The sequence below is a fragment of the Corylus avellana genome, chromosome 3 (genome assembly GCF_965113065.1).
Source record: "Corylus avellana chromosome 3, dhCorAvel1.hap1.2, whole genome shotgun sequence".
Classification (NCBI taxonomy): Eukaryota; Viridiplantae; Streptophyta; class Magnoliopsida; order Fagales; family Betulaceae; genus Corylus; species Corylus avellana.
Window position 1 is genome coordinate 3,933,145 of NC_142492.1, and position 17,567 is coordinate 3,950,711.

Here is a 17,567-nt window from a genome sequence, read left to right on the forward strand (position 1 = left end):
GTCAAATATTTTTAATTTTTCAATATGGGCTCTTTTTATAGTAATTGGGCCCAAGGAGACACTAAAAATACAAAAAAAAACAAAAAAAAAAAAAAGAAAAGAAAAAGGGTAAAATAAAAGCCCAAAAATGCCAAAAAAAAAAGCCCAAAAAGGCCCAAAAAATCCTAAAGAAAGACCAAAAACGCCCAAAAAGAAGCCCAATTTTGAAAAAACGGTTAGCGGACGGTTATCTATTTTACTAACCGCTAACCAGCGATTAGCGGTTGCAGTTAGTGAAATCTACTAACCGCCATTTTTTGGTAGGGTCATTATGAGATTATAAATCTACTCTCAAACCCTTTCAAAAAAAAAAAAATAATAATAATAATAAATCTACTGTTAAACAAAAAATTATTAAAAAAGTTTGGGCTATCCCCGCCACTAACTGTAATGATTTTGGGGTGGCCCACTCAAACATGAAAATCACACAATTAAAAAAGCGAAGTGATAGGAAGTCAAATAAATGAATTTAGAAAAAAATTTAAACTGACGTGAAAATGGTTTTTTAATTAAAAAAAAATGCAATTCTCTCTCCCTTGTCTGCCACTCACGGTCTGCCACGTTAGTTTGAATTTTTTTTTTTTTGGTTCATTTGTTTGGCTCCCTAGCACTTCTCATTAAAAAAAAAATGTAATTCCAACATGTTATTGAGACATTACACATGAAGCTTATAGATGCTAGTTTGCAAGAAATTTATGTCCAAAATTTAGGGATAAATGTAAAATTGGTCAATGTGGTTGATCTAAATTACAAATCATTCATTGTGGTTTAACAAATAATTTATAGGTCTTTGTAGTTCGCCTAAATTACAAATCAATACCTGTGATATAAAAAATAATTTATAAGTCTTTAGGATAGGCCAAAATAACAGTTTTTACTACCTAAAATCAATTTTCGTTAAGTAACTTAATAGAATTCATTACTTTGTTATGTCATACCCAATAAAAATGTGACACATGTTATTATGAATTTCTAACTTCAAAAAATGACAACTAAGATTTTTAACATCATTTTAGGACACCAACTAAGATTACACACCAGCCCTCACTCCATGTCATACTGCTTCAGTAAATTAACATATTCTATTTTATCCCCAAAATTTTACTCCGTTCGTAACCCTCCTTCATTTTCATCTTCCTCGCCACGATTTGAGAGTATTTTGCGAGAATTTGACGATCGCATTCTATGAAGTGACTGAGGAAATTATGTTAATTTACTATAACACTATAACACTCTGACGTGGAGTGATGATTAATATATAATCTTAGTTGGCATCATAGTATTATGTGAAAAATCCTAGTCGTCATTTTTCGAAAGTAAGAAATTAATAATAATACGTGTCGCGTTTTTAATTGGGTATAAAGTGACAAAGTAACAGATTTTATTAAGTTACTTAATGAAAATTGATTTTAGAAATAAACTGTTATTTTGGCATACCCTAAAGACCTATAAATTATTTTTTATACTACAAAGAGTGATTTGTAATTTAGGCCAATTACATGGACTTATAAATTATTTTTTATACCACATGGAGTAATTTATAATTTAGGCCAACTATATAGACTAATTTTGCATTTATCTCCAAAATTTATAAGAAATTTGTGCCCAAAATTTATTTATCACAATATCCAACCGGAGGCACTAATTTAACAATTAACAAGTGAAAAATGCTCATAAAGTGGCGACAATTGTTGAGTAATATTACAAATTTCTCTTGTATTCTTTCAAAAATAACATAACTCTTAAAATTACTATTAAGCTTGTGATTGAACATTATTAAATTTTAATCAAATGATAATATTAAAAAACACAACATTCTTGAAAAAACAAAATAAAGACTTATAGAATTAACTACGATTGTGACAAATTTGGTACATTGGAAACGTAAAAAATGCTCCTAAATTCAAAAGCAGAGCAACCATAATCTCAAGACTACCCCTCCATCAAACAACAAAGAAATCACGATCAAACCCAACCCCACACGCCATTCTTTATGTATTTACCAATCCTGTCTCTCTCGAGGCGTCCTGGTTCATAGCCGCAGTATATGATCTACGCAGGTGGTATTTGGAAACCGAATACCATGGCCTCTCTCCCAAACTGCTGCCAAAACCACCATCTTTTCTTCACACGCGCACTTGTTATGTATATATATAAGGAAGACCCTTCATCAAATCCAACACCATCAAAACGAGAAACTCCAAATATATCTACTAAACTTCCCAATTCCAATTCAAAGTGAAAAAGAGAAGTATGAGTTCAACAAGCAGAGCATGGATGGTGGCAGCAAGTATTGGGGCAGTGGAGGCCTTGAAAGACCAAGGGATTTGTCGGTGGAACCATCCTTTAAGATCACTTCAGCAGCATGCCAAGAACAACATCAGATCCTACTGTCAGGCCAAGAAGCTCGCCGCTCAGTCTTCTTCTGCTATATCCAGTAAAGTGAAAGATCATGAGAAGCTGAAGCAGTCTGAAGAATCTTTAAGAAAAGTCATGTACTTGAGCTGTTGGGGCCCTAATTGATCCCCTGCCTACTTTTCTTGTAAATATTTCACCAAATTTTGAATGTTGGTTCATCACAAATTGTTCTCCTTCATCGCTTCCTATTTCATGTTACTATAATTTGACTAGTTTAGACCAGTTGGACCAAATTTAGCTTTAACAAAATATAGACCGAAGTGAAAATTTCAAAATATTTCCGTCCAGATTCATCAATGGTTTGATTTAATGCTGAATTTGGACGGAATTGTTGATATTGCAAACTTTTAAAAGATGGTGGTTACCTTAAATTGACATTTTTAAAAGTTTAAGAGTATGATTATAAAATAGATGAAAGGTTAAAGGTGGTAAATGAAGTTCTTCTATAACCATTAAAGTATTTTTTAAAGAAAAAGAATTGATCTTGATGGAACCAAATAGATAGTCCATTGGATGGAGCAAAAAATAAGAATCTTGATGTTACAAGATACATAGGATCTCAATTATTAAGGAAGAGTGTTTGAGCACATATGTAAGAAAAATTGTTAAAGTATTAATTAAATAAAATTCTGATTTTACATCTGCGAAAGCAAAAGTAAAAACTTGATTTGTTTATCGGTAATTTGTTGCTTGTTTGGCCTTTTTTTTTTCTTCGATAAGTGCCAATTTATATATATACCAAGAACAAGAAGGAAAACAAAACGGCCTAAAAGTTAGAGGGGGCTATACAAACAAGGGCATTTTCCTCTTACAAAAATCATAAGGACATTTTTCAAAATTTTTGGAAAAACAGCCCCAAGCCCCATGTAGATGTAGTTCCGCTGCCCCTGCCCACAAAGAACAGCACTGTAGTCACTTGGTTGGCTTGTTAATTACAAACTCTCAAGCTCAGTGCATGCAGGTTCGAAAGACACGACAAATGAGCTGACCCATGAAATTACGCAACCAACACGTGCGCATATGTCTTACTCACTTCCTATTCCTAGTCCATATATAACAAAGCCGACAACCTAAACACTTGGTTTTGGTATATCCCAATACCAGGGCTCTTCTCCTCCAACTGATTGCCGGTTTTTCCCTTTTACCGTGTCCTCAGTATCCCACCATATATATATATAAAAGAAAGACCACCTCAACACCATCAAATACAGAAGTAGTTGTTCATTTGCATCAGTTCAAATTAGAAAGAACAGAGCAAAAAAAAAAAAAAAAAAAAAATCATGAGTTTGGGTAGCAGAGTTTGGATTGTTGTGGCAGCAAGTATTGGAGGCGTCGAGGCCTTGAAAGACCAAGGTCTTCGGAGGTGGAATTATGCACTCAGATCACAGCAACAACGTACAAAGAGCAAGATTACATCTTCTGCAGTCTCTGATAAGATCAAACGGTCAAGGGAGGAGTCAATGAGAAAAGTCATGGAGTTGAGCTGCTGGGGTCCTAGCACTGTCAAGTTTTAAATTAAATCGTATTAGTATTATGTCATCCCAATTATGAGTGAAAATATGTGCTTCTTTCGTTGCACTTTTTTTCTTTGCTTCCCACACTGCTCGCATATCACATACGGTTATGGAAGAAAATGATTTGTTCTTTAATCCACATGTCAACTTCTAATTGATCTGAGGAGAGTAGGTTGACAGTTAACAGGTTTTCCGTTAAGAGCTTGACCAAAAATTCAAGTGAATGACTTATTTGTTTTAGAGGCAAAAATTCAACGAAATTAGAAATTTGTACTCTTATTTTGTCACAAAAGTAAAATTCAGACCCTTTTGAACAATTTCCCTAAAAAATTTAGACACCAAATGTGAGTAAGTATATATTTTCATCTCTTTACATAAATCAGTGAAAAAGAAACTAGATACACAATCAACTTCCTCGCATGTATTGATTTACAGAAGAGAAATTATGCTTTAAAATTTCGAACTCTGCAGCAATAGGACTTGAAGCCTTCCAAGGAGAGAGTCTGCTTCTTTAATAATAGTGTTAATCGAAAGATTGATCCAGGAGCTGCCTGAACTCTTCCAATCTCCACGCGAATAACTCTGTATCAATGGAATCAAAACTGAGAGGTGGACTACGTTTACAATACTTGTAGTTGTAGGTATTCAAGTAATGACGCAATCTGCAAGCGTTCGCGAACAAGCACAAGTTTTCTGCCAAAGCTAGCACATATGTGTACCTTAATCCCACATCGATAAGAAGCGAGACACTTTTGCTCTTTATAAAGCTCTAGTGAGACGAGTTTGTTTGTCGGGCTTGGTAACGCGAGCCTGTAACCTGAGTAGGGACATTATTGTGATAGGACTTTGGCCCGGCCCAATCTGTCGGATTCTGGTTGCTTCTACCTGGCCCGCCCATTCCAAGCCAAGAGTGGAGTCATGTGACTTGGGCGTAGGCCCTGGGTCGCGTGCTTCCTAGAGAGGAGGGCTCTGCGTGAGGCTGGTTTCACAGAGCAGCGACTACCTCCCGCTCCTGGCAGTGGAAGGATAACGGGTCGGTGCAACCTTAATCCAAAACGGCGGGTTGGGCTGTCCCCAGATGGACCATCACTTTTTCATATTTTGTTGGTTTTTTCTCTGATCAATTGCCACTCGTCAGATTTATTTTTTCTTTCGTAATTAAAAACGGTTATTATGACATTACAACTAACAAAAAATTTTTTCATATTTTGTTGGTTTTTTCTCTGATCAATTGCCACTCGTCAGATTTATTTTTTCTTTCGTAATTAAAAACGGTTATTATGACATTACAACTAACAAAAAATTTAAACATATCTTTTTTTTTTTTAATCACTTTTTTCATATTTTGTTGGTTTTTTCTCCCACTCGTCAAATTTTTTTTTTCTTTGGTAATTAAAAAGGGTTATTATGACATTACAACTAACAGAAAATTTCAACATAGCTTTTTTTTTTTTTTGAAGGGTCTTGCAAACCTTTTCATATTAGGCTAACTTTATTAATTTTATGTATGAGGTTTATATTAAGTTAGTATACGTCGGGTTATAATATTATTTCAACAAGAGTTGATAACTCAGCCCTACCTCTCTTATATAATAAATCCTCTATTTAAAGGATGCTATGAATAAAGGCATGAAAAGAATTAATCCCAAACTTTATGATTAAAAAGTCTAGGCTTAGAGCCTAATTTATCTTGTTGCGAACTTATGTTCGTAACATGTATTTATTTAAGCAATTAAAAAAGCACATGAGAAAGTGCATATGCTTTAGAGAAGAGTCGTCCTCTATTTCATAAGGGTATATGTAATTTTCAAAATTCAATGTAGTTCTTACGTGCTAAGGATATATGTTTTTTCTAAACATTGATTTATAAAAAATTTCCTACAATCCTATTTTTTTGAAATTTCTGTCTTGTTTTTTCTTTTTATTGAAGACCCAACTTTAGGCACACAAGTCAATGACCGTGTTCTTTAGTTTAAAGTGGCAGTTTCCAAATCAACAGCCTCTTTCCCAGTGCTATAATTAATTAGGAGACAAAACAAAACAAAAGCACCCCTGGAATTTCGAAAACCAGTGCCACAAATCTGGGAGCTATTAAAAATCCAACCAACTCAAACCCGGTTTCTCACAAAACCACTTCCCGGCCCGTAAACCGCCAGAAAAATTAATTTCCTGCCCACTTTCTTGCTTCCCCTCTATATAATCATGGACCGATCTGTCCATCTTTACTCAGCTAGACAACCTTTGCTGAGTAATCAATTACCAAAAACTACCCCCATAAACAAAACTTTATATCCTTCTCTACCGCTCTGTGAATTTTCAGAAACGTAAACACAGAGAGAGAAGATGGGTGGTAATAAGAGGGCGTGCAAGCTGGAGACGGCATTCAAGAGCATACAGCAGAAGAGAAATGCTGCGGCAGAATCTGCAACCCAAAAGGGAAACAAGGTGTGGCCGCGCATTGGAGGGAGCGTGAGTCAGGCGCAGAGGATGAACGCCGATATTGAGAAGAGGCGGGGGAGGAGGGAAGAGAAGGCTGAGAACCTCTTTCACTTGATTTGCTGGGGACCCAATTAGTTAATTATTTTTCTCAGTATATAATTGTTCTGGGAATTATGGAGAAATTTGTAGCAATCAAGTTCAGATATGTTTGCTGCAGCAATTAGCAATGAATACTACTTTTACCTAGAAAAATAGACCTATAAACCTTTGTTAGTGTCATCCAGGTTTATGTGTAATTATAAAGATCTATGGACGGAATGGACAACTCACAGATATACTTCGTAGAGAGCTCTGTCACAAGCATAATAGTAGCCTATTTCCTTATCTACTTTTGGGAGAAAAAAAAAAAAGAGGGGGGGGGGAGGGGGGGGGGGACAAAATCTGACTCACATACTCAATGGGCAGTTATATGAGGCCCATGGAGCCAGTAGGGGCTGATGGTGCTACTTTTATACACTTAATTAAAATTATTAAAATATGAAATATGACGGTGCTGCTGTTCGGACAACAAACATGATTTGAGAATATACCGTAGAACTTTCTAGCTGTCTAGGTCTGCTCTGCTTTTTTATTTATTTATTTTATCAAGGTATCAAAAATGATTTGAGAATATACGGTAGAACTATCTAGCTATCTAGGTCTGCTCTGCTTTTTTATTTATTTATTTTATCAAGGTATCTATGGTGTACTTATAGACCAAACAATACCTTACATTTCATGTACCTTAATATTATTATGTCAAGTTTATAATCTTTCTTCTTGTGATTTTCACAGGTTTGCTAGAAAATCAAATGGGAGTATGTTGTGTATAGGGATTGTTGAAGTTTTATTTGTATCATATGTTGTGTAAAAGTTAACGCACAAGGATTGTGAAATTTTATTTATATATTGTGTTTAAATCTGCATTCAAGTCCTTGTTAAAGCATTGGTAAATGATTAAATGTTGTATAACTTGCATTTTTTTTTTTTCGTATTAATATAACTTGTATTCTTAACAAGTTATGATTTACATTTAGGGATTTTTTTTTTTAAGTAAGTATATGTAAATTAATGTATATTTAGGGTAAAATATTTTAGATTTTTTAAGATGGGCTCATTTTGGAGCAATTTGGCCCAATGTGGTGTGTGTGTATATATATAAAGCTCATAACTGAAAATTGGCCCAAAGGTCCAACTTTGAAAAAAGTGGTATAGCGGGCTGTTATATGTTTATTAACCGTTAATTGCCCAGCGGATACGGTTAATAAAATTTAATAACAGCTTAGGCGATTACGGTTAGCGGTTATTAGCTAACTGCTAATTGTATGCGCTAATCGCGAATGCGGTTAGTGAAACTAGTAACCACATTTTTCACCCATTAGGTGCAATCAAGATTCACCATACTAATCTCTAGCCACCCAGAATATTAAGCATTGAGTCGCAGGCCTTCAATCTGGGTGACTGGCCCAAGAGCAAGTAGCACCCTAGGTTTCAAACATGAGACCATTGAGGAGTTTGTTAACCATTTCTCACATGTGTTTTTTATTTCTCATTTTGAATAATGCTTTTTTGTGTTCTCTAACTTTCAACATACCTTTATTATTATTATTATTATTTTATTATCTATACAAACTAGAACCTCCAAAATGTATTAATATCTTAAATGAAATACAACAATACACAAGTAATACACACAAATTTGCCTCTGCAAGCCTTCATTCAGCGACTCAAGTCTTTGTGAACAACTTTAACTTGCACCTTTGGACTAACCTACTAACTTGTTCATGATTAAGTAAGTAAGTCGCCAACAAAACTTAGCTCATACAATGAGCTTGATTTAATTGAAAATAATATATATAAAAAAAAAGGAACGGTTTTCAAAATGTTTTGAAGAAGTATCATCACTTTGAATAGAACAAAAAAAAAGAAAGAAAAGTAGCCTCCAAAATTTTAAAATCATTCCCTATATTTTATGCTTTTCTATGTAATTACCCCTCCAAAATTAACTCTTTACTCCCAAAAGTCTTTGTCTTTATTTTTTTTTGAAGTTTTATCCCCCTTTATTATAAGGACTCTCCCGAAATGTAACTAGTATTTTTTGGGAAAAGTGTATTAGTTTATTAGTTTCGGACCATAATTTACTTGCAAATAGAACAATGGCATGCCTTCTATTTGGAATAAAAGCTGCCATTTATTTACACTTACACCCAAATGAAAACTATCCATCCTTTTTTTTTTTTTTTTACATGTCCACGCAAGGGAAGAGTTCGAAGGGATTCGAACTAGTGACCTCCGCTTCATAAGGCGTAGTTCAAACCGATTGAGCTACTCATTGGGGACAAAACTATCCATCCTACTAGATGACATAAAGCTGGATTAAAAAAACATGCAAGAGGCACCATCCAGCCTCCAGATACGAATGGCGTTGCTTTCATTGTTTTTTTGTTTTTTTTTAATAAGGATCAGCCATTGATTTTTCAAAGCAACCTTTTTGTTCCAAGTTTCTCAAAGACATACATACTCCTATGTTTTTACATTTCAAGTTTGACTTTGGTAATTGCTTTCTTTATTAGGCCCAAGTGCTCAACCTAATTTTCACTTATATATAATTATTATAATGGGATCGTAAAAATAAACTTTTGAATTAATGATGAGTAATTTTAGGTGTCTTATTAAGAATGATGTGACTATTAAAATTACAATTAGACTTGCGATTGATCATTATTAAATTTTAATCAAAGAGTAATTTTAATAGCCACATCATTCTCAGTAAAACACAAATAAACCACCTAAAATTACTCATCACCGACACATTATCAATTTATCATAACTATATAAGAATCGTATAAAAATTTATTAAATGTTATTTTTCAATTTTTACTACTGCCACGTGGAAAAATCTGTTTAAAAACACAATTCGTGTCAAATCCACTGATTCCCACAGGGAATGTCACCATTCACCTAATTAATTCCTACCTTCCCAACCAAACCTTACCAAGAAACCTGGCCGACTACTGTAAATGCCGTACAACACACCTACCTAATCTGCGTAAACATCATTAAAACACCCCCCACCCCCGCCCTGCGACTCAGGGAAGAATGCCCTTCCATCTTCTACCCAATCCATCTACTCCTCAATAAATTAACACCGCTGCCGTTATGATGTCTTTCACGCTCCAAGAATAGCGCGTGACATCACACATTCACTTAAATACGTTGACGTCTAGCGTACTGATTGGATGTTCATAGACGCGCCAATACGAGAGTCCGTAACTTTACTGCATCGTGTTTCAACTTTCAAGCAGTCTCCGCACGTACGCGGATCGATGACTGTACATATATCAATTACTCGCCCTTAACAACTTACTTAATGACTTGCAAGTCCCAAAGTACAATCCGGAACGACATGTTAAATGGTACCATACACAGGAAGGCAACCGCACGGACGTCAAATATAAGTCAATTCCAGTAGAATCCTCCTCTAAAATCCGGCTTCTTTGTGCCAACTCTTGGAACTTTTCCATTTCCGTCTTCAACCCTCGAGTCCACAATCGGCAAAAGGCTTTCTCAAGGAGGAAAATTTGAGAGAAACTATAAAAGTTTTGGAAATTTAATTTTTTCATGCGCTAAAACCAATATCCACCAATAGCAGCTTGCCACGTGCTAGGTTGTGGCGAGACCATGGCCGTAGCGGACCACCACAACAAATCACACTCCGACATGAAGCTATTCCGGCTCTGCACGTTTTGGCAATCCGGGAATACGTCGTCGTCTTCGTCGTCCACGCAGAACCTCACTCATAGTAGCCTCGGGAGCCAGAGCAACCGACACCTGGAGGGCCCCAACTCGAACCCGTCACCCAAAACGGTGTCGTCCGTGGCGCGATCGCTGCTACCGCCTCGGCGTAGGCTAAGACTCGACCCTGCCAGCAACCTCTACTTCCCAAGTAGGTCGTCGTCTCTTCAACCTCTTGAGTTTGACCTTTTTTGGTCAATCCGAAGAAGTTGCTGTTGCGTGATTCGCGTAATTAGATTGCGGATTAGAGTATTGTATTTCATATATTTGGTCGCCGTAATCCTGACCAAATCTACAATAGAATATTTAGCTTAACTAGAAAGAATTCTCTGGTAAAGTGAAAAGTACTTCTCCCAAATTGGCTTTTTTCAACGGTTTTGAAGTTTCGAGCAATAAGAAAAGACGATAAATGCTTTCTATTAGTTTCATATCATTGCCTTATATATGTGTTTGTTTTGTGCATTGTGAAGATGAGCCAGGTAAACAAGTGAAGAGCGCGATCAGGTTGAAGAACACTAGCAGGTCTCATGTAGCTTTTAAGGTATTTGGTTTCTTCTCTGTTCTTGTCTTTTTTGAAGTCTTTTCATGATTCACTTCATGGGTTGTTGATAGTTTGTAGCATTAGTTTTTTATATACTTTAAATGTCGATTCTGCATTTCGAAGATCCACCTAATGTGTTTGTTTGTTTGTCCTGCTTTAGTTTCAAACAACAGCACCAAAGAGCTGTTATATGAGGCCTCCTGGCGGTATCCTTGCTCCTGGAGAAAGTATTATTGCAACTGGTATTACTCTTGTGCTTAGAATGTTGGGATTTGAATTTTGTATTGGGAGGGGGAAAGTGGGGTTGGATGGGGATTATTGTATACTCGCCAATGTATTATCTTTCTGACATACTCTCTTCTGAATCTGAGTGGACAGTTTTCAAGTTTGTGGAGCATACTGAGAACAATGAAAAACAATTGGACCAGAAGAGCAAGATTAAGTTCAAGATCATGAGTCTGAAGGTGAAAGGAGGAATGGAATATGTACCTGAGCTGGTAAGATGTATGGCCTCTGGTTGCAATAATGCTAATTTCTCAGCTAGTTTGTGGATTTGAAACATATTGATGGATGAGAAACCCAAGGAAATAATTAAGGAAACAAAATGTATTATGTGGTATTTGGTAAGGTTGAAAATACAGTAGTCATAATTCTTTCAATATAATTTTTGTGGAGTTTGTGATTTCTTGTGCTCTAAATGGTTAGCCTACTCAAAGTTTCTCATATCTGTCCTATGTAGAGCTAATATCATAGTTATTGTCCGTAGTTAAAAACTCAATTTACTGAGTGCACCTTTGTGGTTTGTCCTTTATCATTATTAAAGGGAAAATCAAGCAAAGGTTCATTTATGCTGTATCATATGTTCTTCATGGATGCAACTGCTAATACAGTTTCTAGTTTGTCATTTTGTTTTTAATGACCCTTTGTGGATCCTCCTTTATGCACAAATTTTATTGCTTTTCTATATGGAATTCATTGCATCTGTAAATTCTACATTTCATTTGGATATATGTATCAGTGGTTCTAGTTTTGTTTTTATTAGTTTTAGGCAGTGTGAAGCCAAAAAGTGTAATTTGACCTATTAGCATACAGTTTAATGAACAAAAGGATCAAATATTTTCTCAGCCAGTTTGAGCAGTAGGATTTAACCTAAATACAATTGCTGTAGTTGTACTAAAATTGAGGTAACAGTTCTAAATACATATATTGCTTTATCTCCCGCTACTTTTGAATTTTTGGCTTTCAGGATATTGGCTGGTGCTGACCCTAATATTTGTTGTATAACCTTTTTCTCACAGTTTGATGAACAAAAGGATCAAGTAACTGTTGAGCGAATCTTGCGGGTTGTATTTTTAGACATGGAGCGCCCTAGTTCTGTAAGTTGAAAAGTTAGATTAGTTTTGATAGTTGCTGTATCTGTTGTGAACAAATGTCATAGGGTAACGTTTTGTGTGTGTGTTTTCTCCTTTTTCATAGGCTTTGGAAAAACTGAAGCGTCAATTAGCCGAAGCCGAGGCTGCGCTTGAAGCACGCAAGAAACCTCCTGTAGACACCGGTCCTCGGGTTGTTGGGGAAGGGCTTGTAATAGATGAATGGGTACGTATCTCATGCCCGTTCCCGTTCGGACATGAATGCTCTTAAATTTGTTCTTATTACACTCCTTGTTTTATCCCTGTTACCGTTATCTTTTTCAGAAAGAGCGAAGGGAGAAATACTTGGCTAGACAACAGGTTGAAGCAATAGACTCAGCATAGTGTGTGATTTGCTCCTGCTGCATCTGCTTTTGCTGCATCATTGCACCCATCACTAACTTGGTATCTGTTGTGCGAAGATCAACGGATGGGATGGCAAGTACAGGGCTTCACGTGGAGAAAAACAACTCATTTTGTCACGACTATACTTGAGATGAGCCGTGTGAGGGTAAATATACCTGATTTTGGACTGAGCCTTTCTACTTGTAGATGGTGGTTTTTTCTTTGTATGAAAATAAATGCTTGTAAATCTTTGTGACTAGGGTGCCCTGTCTATGTCAGGCTAGTCTTTGTTTCTTTTGATTGATATTGTATTAATAAACTCATGGGTTTCCTTGGAATGTAATGTAGTGTCTTATCTTATGCTTCTTGTTGGACATCTTGATATGTGCCCTTGTGCCAAAGTTATTATTTAATGCCCTTGGCTGACGTCATTTATTCCCTACTTGATTAGACAAAACAAAAGATAAGCTCTCTACCCTCCTTCAAGGGGCTGCTAAGTTTTTGCTATGAATTTTCTTTAGAAGTTGAAAATGAGATTGCCGGGAGCTCATTTGGACTTGAAGATCATGTCATCAAACTGAAATCCCAAGCTCTCATGCATGAGTGGGCTTTGGGCCGTATGACATACAAGAAAAACTACTTCAAGGTACTCTGGATGCAAATCCTTGGAGGAGAGTAGGGCCTCTGATGAATCTTAACTGTCACTCTGTAGGAGTAGATGATTGGTTAATTTTAACTGGGATTAGTGACAGATGGGGCTGGTAATGTTTGATATATCCCCCCATTCCGGCACAAATTTACCGTAATAGAATTTGGGTCAAAACGGGTTCGCTAGGTTAGATATGATTAATAAATTGGTCAAATTCGTGTCAAGCCACAATTATTGATTACCAAATTGATTTTGTGAATGTGTATAGTTGATATAATTTATGCTCTTAAAATATAAAATTATGTTAATCGGGTCAACTCAACCCATTTATATTAAAATGGTTGAAATGGGTCGTGTTTGTATCAACCCAACATGATCTATATCATCCAAACCATCAATATTAAGGCCAATCGGGAGGCATGCACTTGAATATAATAGACATTGAATAAAAGGCCAACAAATACAAACATATGGGTAAAAGTTTCTCACTCACATCTCTCCTCCACATAATAATATACGAAGAAATTCAGTTCCAAATCTGAAATGGACTAGATAGTGATGCAACTCTCTCTCTCTCTCCCTCTCTCTTTTTCTCTCCGTCAGCTAAACATAAAATCCAGCCAGTAAATATAAGAAAGAAAGAAAACAAAAACACAAGAACCAAAAGAACAGGAAAGAAAACAAGAAACCAACATCCTAAAACAGAGCACATCCTGTACATATAATTGCCTAATCGAGAGCTATATTGTGTCTCATATGTCATCCGGCAACAGAAAATTCTGCGAACCAAAAATTTGATGAGAGCTGTTTTGAACGAAGACGGCTACCCAACAGTTGCTGCCATGGAATCCTTCCCACAGGGAGAAGTTAACAGTCCCCTTTATCGCCTTCTTGGCAGAGATGTCTTTGACAGTGCAGAGCTTTTCGAGTTTTCGAACGACGAAGTCGTTGGAAAGAACTCGTCCTTTGTTCTCCCCCTTGGGGCAGTCAGTCACCAAGCCGCTTTCATACAATGCCACCATGACATTGGCGCCATGATTATCCACCTTCGTCCTTAGACTTCCTGCTAGGGAGACTTGAAGGGAGTCTGGCGAAGCCCTTTGGAAGCTTGCCTGTTCAAATTCAGTTTTGCTTGCAAGTCAAGGTTTCATACTTCAAAAAAGATAAATCAATTTTCTATTGAAAGCTTCATTTTGTTTATGCATATATAGATTAGCATGAAAATGTTTTACCTCTTATCTTAAAAATGTATGCTTAAAGAAAATGGTAGAGTTAATCATTTAAGTTAGGAGAATTTCAATTACGACTCCTGAATTACCACGCATTTTAAAAAGGCCCACAAAATTTCAAAAACTCTCAATTTGATGCAATGTACCCCTTCATCAGATTTTAAATTTTAAAAGTAATAAAATTGCTTATATACCTCTGACTTTTTTTTTTTAAAAAAAAAAATCAAAGGGTAATTTGGTCTTTTAGCCATTTATGTTAGGGTTAGCGACTAAATCTGATAGAAGGGTCAACTGAATCAAATTAAAAGTTTAAAGGGTTAAATTGAGAATTTTTGAAATTTGGAGGGGTCTTCTCAAAATACGTGATAGTTTAAGGGTCTAAAGTAAAGTTCTCCCTTTAAATTAATATTCTAACACTCTTCCCTCGTGTGTGAGCTCAAATTCCTCTCAATACGTAGAATATTTAACTGAAATAGAAGATAAATGACGGGGACAATATTCAAACTTAGGATCTTTAATATGATACCATATTAAATTACTAATTATTTTATAAGCTTAAATTTAGAAGTATTAATAAATTTAATTATTTAAATTAATATTTTAACATTGAATATTGATGTGACAATAGTTACATGTGCTTATGTAATCATGCTCAAGTAGATTAGGTCAACAAAAGCAAATAAGCAATCATGCAATTATAATATATCTTAAAAGGCAGCTAATATCCACCCACTCATGAATGTGACTATTACGTGTCAATTTAATAAATTAAATGAAAAGAAATTTCTCCGACCTATTAACAGGTGGCTTTCCCGACTAGGTGAGAAAGTAACTTTCAAACTTTGGTGAGTCATCATCAACATTTGATTCAGATCTACCAAGAAAGCGAAATACAGGTAAGGGGAAAGGATTGTTTGAGGCTCAAACCCCACCAGCCTACCTAAAATTGCATACCACCTACGCAAGTGAAGTGCCACAGCTGGAAAATTCTTCCATCTAATATGTTGTCACCCAACCCAATTTGACCACCCAATATATTCTGATTAATTATTTCATACGTTTTTATGAGATAATATCAATCACCCTGTAAATAAAATTGCTAAGAAAAATGTACTCTTATTTATTAATTTAGATTTTTTAATTAATGTTTCAGGATCAATCATGAAGTGTAAGGACATCATGAGTATGCTCACAAATTTAAACAAATATAACAAATGTGAAAAACAAATACATACTATGTCTGAGGAGAAAAAGGGCAATTTTGTGACATTGGGTTAATAATTCCTATATGACTGTTATATAATTGAGATGACGTGATAATTATGAAAATCAGCTCTTGAAAGTGTCATATTATTCTAGTTGTATGACAGTCATATAATAGTCTACTAAATAACATTACTCATTTATCTATATACCACTTATAATACAACCCACTTGCAAGTATGCTAACGAAAGAGTGTTGTGTTGTTATGGATATTAAATTTTTTACAATAAATAGATTTACAAACTAATGTGACAATCCATGATTGTTAAAATAATTAAACAAAAAAATAGACTTCCCAACTCAACAATATACTTTTAATCATTTTACTAATTATGAACTATCACATCATCAATTTATAAAAAAATTATAATAAAAGTGTTAATATTCCAATAATTTTCATAATTAAATTTATAAAATCATAATTAGTATAATTAGCGGTTAAATTGTTAACCATATAATCTTAATCATTTCTACTACTACATCAATTTATCAATTTATAAAATAAAAGAAATAAAAAATTGTATTAATAGCCAGGGTATATATCCAATCATATTTTCAATAAATAAATCCACAAAAACATAAAAGAGCAACACTAACCTGGAACGTGGGAGCAGGGAACCTCGGTGCGTCCTTAATCGCCGCCAAGAGAGCATTCTCATCATTCCCAACGCATTGGGCTCTACCCTGGACCACCACCTGGGGCGTGAACATGGTGTCGAGTTTGAGGGCCTCCACGTAGGCCTTTTGTCTGACGGTCCACTGGCTCGACCCGAATGGGTCTTTCCAGCCCATGTAGTCCCAGTAGTCCACATGAAAGGCGAGCACCACCACCGGCGGCAGCTCCTGGCCGTCGAAGTCCCCCCTCCCCAGCCTCGACAACACCATCTCCGCCGCGGGCGACGTGGCGCAACCCTGCGACGAGAACAGCTCCACCAGCACAGCCCCGCCGCGCCGATCCTCCTCCGCCGCCACGTCAGCCGTCACGCTGCTCCGCTCCCCGGACGAGCACTTGTTCGAGGCACCTCCTTTGCCGAAGCAGGCGAATAAGCGACGCGGCATTTTGTGTCGTGGCGGCGAGAGAGAACCCAAATGCGTTTCGTATACAGAGGAATGTAAATTGGGGAGAGAGAAATGTGAAAAAAGATTGATCAAAGAAAGAGAAGTGAATGCAGTATTAGGAGAATACGAGAAAGGATGATGGGGAGAGAAAGGTGGCTAAGAAGATGCTGGGGAGGCTTCAAGTTTTAGGCTTTTTTGAATGCTTCGTATTTTCATATTTCTTTTTTTGGTATTTTTGTCTGATTTGTTAATTTTTCGGGAGGGAGAAAGAAAGGACACGACAAGTGTTGCGGCTGGCTTGCTTGGGGACCGTTGCGTGGCCGACACGGATTGTATTGTCGGTGCCACGTTGTTTGTCAGAAGTGGGTTGAATGTCAGTGAGGATCAGCAATACCAACCGCCACCATCGCCACCACATTTTACGTGGAGGGGTTTGACAAGGAATCCCAACTATAAATAAATAAATAGAGGAAATAGAAAAAGAACCCTCCGGCCACGTTATAGTGAAAGATCTTTATGATAGAGATATTATGAATATTGAATAGAGATCTTTACTTTAGTACCAAATCCTTGTTGTCAATTGATTAGAAAAAAGAGAAAAAAAAGAAGAAGAAGGTTCCCCTTGCCCCCAAATCGAACCACTTTTCCTATATCGTTCAACCAAAGAGAGAAACAAGCTATGGCCAGCTATGTTGTTGAAACAATCTGTAACATATATTTCAAAAGCTTAGATTTGTTAACACTATACAAGTATATATATTCTTTTATCATTGTGAAAGCAAATCTCAAATTGGGGTAAATTGAATAACGAGTGACCAATTGCCCAT

General features: G+C 36.1%; 4 protein-coding genes and 1 non-coding gene across 5 annotated transcripts; 4 read left to right on the forward strand and 1 right to left on the reverse strand.

Moving 5' to 3' along the window:
- The first annotated feature begins 2,088 nt into the window (after positions 1-2,088).
- LOC132176591 (uncharacterized) lies at positions 2,089-2,622 on the forward strand. The gene has a single exon (XM_059588843.2). The coding sequence runs from the start codon at positions 2,293-2,295 to the stop codon at positions 2,560-2,562; it is 270 nt and encodes an 89-aa protein (XP_059444826.1). The 5' UTR covers positions 2,089-2,292; the 3' UTR covers positions 2,563-2,622.
- Positions 2,623-3,650: 1,028 nt separating this feature from the next.
- Positions 3,651-4,010, forward strand: LOC148586701 (uncharacterized). The gene has a single exon (XM_088514890.1). The coding sequence runs from the start codon at positions 3,738-3,740 to the stop codon at positions 3,969-3,971; it is 234 nt and encodes a 77-aa protein (XP_088371016.1). The 5' UTR covers positions 3,651-3,737; the 3' UTR covers positions 3,972-4,010.
- A 750-nt stretch (positions 4,011-4,760) lies between these two features.
- Positions 4,761-5,065, forward strand: LOC148586702 (signal recognition particle RNA). The gene has a single exon (XR_015911816.1).
- Positions 5,066-9,873: 4,808 nt separating this feature from the next.
- On the forward strand, positions 9,874-12,899 carry LOC132174705 (vesicle-associated protein 4-1). The gene is made up of 7 exons (XM_059586348.2): positions 9,874-10,395; positions 10,715-10,785; positions 10,946-11,027; positions 11,164-11,282; positions 12,084-12,161; positions 12,262-12,381; positions 12,480-12,899. Exons 1-7 carry the CDS (start codon positions 10,131-10,133, stop codon positions 12,537-12,539), a joined length of 795 nt encoding a protein of 264 aa, XP_059442331.2. The 5' UTR covers positions 9,874-10,130; the 3' UTR covers positions 12,540-12,899.
- Positions 12,900-13,613: 714 nt separating this feature from the next.
- Positions 13,614-17,084, reverse strand: LOC132175615 (membrane lipoprotein lipid attachment site-like protein, putative (DUF1223)). The gene is made up of 2 exons (XM_059587614.2): positions 16,279-17,084; positions 13,614-14,300 (listed from the first exon to the last, which is right to left on the reverse strand). The coding sequence occupies exons 1-2, from the start codon at positions 16,738-16,740 to the stop codon at positions 13,941-13,943; spliced, it is 822 nt and encodes a 273-aa protein (XP_059443597.1). The 5' UTR covers positions 16,741-17,084; the 3' UTR covers positions 13,614-13,940.
- Between the last annotated feature and the right edge of the window lie 483 nt (positions 17,085-17,567).